The sequence below is a fragment of the Microtus ochrogaster genome, chromosome 7, assembly GCF_000317375.1.
Source record: "Microtus ochrogaster isolate Prairie Vole_2 chromosome 7, MicOch1.0, whole genome shotgun sequence".
NCBI lineage: Eukaryota > Metazoa > Chordata > Mammalia > Rodentia > Cricetidae > Microtus > Microtus ochrogaster.
The window spans coordinates 70859772-70862637 of NC_022014.1; the positions used below are offsets into that span (position 1 = coordinate 70859772).

Consider the following 2866-nt stretch of genomic DNA (forward strand, 5'->3'; position numbering starts at 1 on the left):
TTTTTTGGTTTTTCGAGACAGGGTTTCTCTGTGGTTTTGGAGCCTGTCCTGGAACTAGCTCTGTAGACCAGGCTGGTCTCGAACTCCCAGAGATCTGCCTGCCTCTGCCTCCCGAGTGCTGGGATTAAAGGCGTGCGCCACCACCGCCGGCCAAGACTAGATTTTTGAGGGTGTTTTCAAAGCATGAAGCTGAGGGTGGGTCCCAGATGGTTTCAGGTTCAGAAAGCAAAGAGGCATTCAATTGAAAGACATCTAGGCTAACTTCTAGACAGCCAATGCCGCTTCAGGCACAGTCGATCCTTGTCCTTGTGTCTTAGAGTGTGTACACCATTGACTGTTGTGACTCCCTGATAAGCTCTGTAGGAGAAGGGTTACTGAGGCCCTAAACCAGGAAGAACCCCATCCAGTTGGGGTGGGGGGTGCTGCCCTACTGAAGTCTCAGCAGGCTTTTCTGGGGAAATGATGCGCAGCAGGTGTACGAGGGAAGGGTAGATGAGGCATTCCTAGCAGAAGGAACAGTACCTGCAAAGGCCCTGTGGCAAGTCTGTGGCTCCGCAGGAAGGCTTGAATTATAGAAAACATGAGGGTTCGTAGCAGGCAAGGCAGAAGGACAACCAGGATCTGGAAAGTGAGTACTGGGTCTGCTGTGAGGCAGTGGAACCTTCTCCCAGGCAAGCAAGCCAGGAAAGCTGTATTCAGATGGGGGAGGGTCCTATTTGGGGCATGGTACCTGTGAAAAGCTGGGAAGTGGGCTGGAAGTTAGGTGCAAGATCTGGCAGGACCTAAGGGTTTGGGGCTCTGCATAGCAGTTGTGTGGGAGGTGGGGCCTTGTCTTGAGGAATGATAGGGAGAGAGAAGAATGCAGACTGAGCTGTTGGTAATACAGGTCACCTAAGAGCTGGAGAGGGCCTGGATTGTTGAAGGATCTCCAGGGTAGGGGCTGGTTAGCACACCAGGGCTGCAAAGGGTGCGAGCTGGTGGTGACGGTTTCATATCTACCATCTCACTAGCCCTGAGGCATGTCACTCCCATCTTCTGGCTAAGGCAGAAGTTGCTGATCAGTGACTCATGGGTGCCTGCTACCCCCAGGTCAGCCTCAGAGAGTAGTTGGGGGCCAGTAGCCTCCACAGGTGCAGGAATTTCTAAAGACTGTTGGCTTCCTGGCTCACTCTGGTCCCCTCTAACCCAGGGCTGCTCTTTCTTCATAGTTGCAGAGTCTGGAGCAGGAGAAAGGGCGCTGGCGGGTGGAGAAGGCCCAGCTGGAGCAGAGTGTGGAGGAGAATAAGGAACGAATGGAGAAGCTAGAGGGCTACTGGGGTGAGGCCCAGAGCCTGTGCCAGGCTGTGGATGAGCACCTGCGGGAGACTCAGGCCCAGTATCAGGCCCTGGAACGCAAGTACAGCAAGGCCAAACGTCTCATCAAGGACTACCAGCAGAAGTACGTGTGAGGAGCTTTGCATCTGAGTTCAAGCAGGACGGAGAGGCCTTCAGTGGTAGTCCCACCCCAGCCTTTCTCCAGCTGAGTAGGGAGACAGACACGGGGTACAGAAGTTAGAGGGCACTGTGGTGGGCACCTGAGCCGGAATGACTGAATACCAGACCCAGGCCTTAGAGGCCCTGGGAAAACCTGCTTCTCTCTGACTTGAACGAAACAGCACTTATCTCTTCCCTCCTTGCCTGTCTCCAGGGAGATCGAGTTCCTGAAAAAAGAGACTGCCCAGCGTCGGGTACTGGAAGAATCGGAGCTAGCTAGGAAGGAGGAAATGGACAAGCTTCTAGACAAGGTAGAGCCTGGGTGCCTTGGGCAACCTCCAGAGGGAGCAGCATAGACGCCAGAACCAAAGGAGACCACTCTGTTGATGTTTGGGAAGGATTGTGTTGCTGGGGTCAGAGCTGGGGGTTAGGGGCAGGACGCATGCTCAGTGGCCAAACCTGATATTCCCTCTCTGTTTTTTAGATCTCAGAACTGGAAGGAAACCTGCAAACCCTGAGGAATTCTAATTCTACTTAACAGGAATCGCTCCTTGACTGGACAATAATAATCCACTCCCATTATCCACACCCCCTGTCCTCAATCCCCACCCCGCCCCTACCAGCCTGGGGACAGGTGCCCCGACTTCCCCCATTCCTCCACCCCACCTCCCCCAGCTTCAGGGACCAGAGGGCCCATATCACAGGCCCCTTTAGGGTGGCCCGGGCAGACAATGGTGGCTGGAAGAGTGGCCTCCTTGTTCTACGGGGCTGAGGTACAGAGGCCGAGAGAAGCTGAGAGCTGACCTGGGTGGTGGATGGACACAAGGGCCTGCAGACCAAACTGCCAGACTTTACAACCTCCAGCCTGTGTCTCTGGACCGGAGTGGAGCTGGGGCTCTCCCAGCATCTCACCACTTGGAGGCTGCTCCCTGCCCACAGGGTCCATGTGGCCGCTGGGCCTCGACTTGAGATTCGACTTTCTTGGCCCTTTCCTCTTCCCTATCATTGTGCTGTCTGTTGCTGTCTGGCCTCAACATCTCCCACCCCTGCTCCCCATCCCAGGAGGGATAGAGCCCACCCTTGAGCCAGAGGCTGGGCCTGGTCCTGCACTGATTTCTCGTATCCTTGGTGGGAGGGGAGAGCTGGAGTAGGGAAAAGGATGAGTCCAAAATCCAGTCCCTTTCCTAGGAAGGGCAACAGCCCTCAACTTCTCCTTGTGCCTCCCCTTCCCCAAGTGCCAAATAGCCACAGCCTCCTCCTGGAACTGTCCTGAGGCCCCTGGGGCTCAGGTTGCCTTGGTCTAGCCTAGGAATGCCAGGAGGGAGGGAGGTCAGCTTAGGTGGTGTGCCTGCGGAGCTCTCGCTGGGGAGCTAGGCCCTGCCCAGGGCCACAC

General features: G+C 55.8%; 1 protein-coding gene across 1 annotated transcript in view; it reads left to right on the forward strand.

The window, feature by feature from the left end:
- Ppp1r9b (protein phosphatase 1 regulatory subunit 9B) overlaps positions 1–2860 on the forward strand; it is a 16947-nt gene extending 14087 nt beyond the window's left edge. The window contains exons 8-10 of the mRNA XM_005350602.3: positions 1209–1438; positions 1688–1784; positions 1958–2860. Coding sequence (XP_005350659.1) covers positions 1209–1438; positions 1688–1784; positions 1958–2011 — 381 coding nt within the window. The 3' untranslated portion in view covers positions 2012–2860. The remainder of the gene's footprint in view (positions 1–1208; positions 1439–1687; positions 1785–1957) is intronic.
- The last annotated feature ends 6 nt before the right edge of the window (positions 2861–2866 follow it).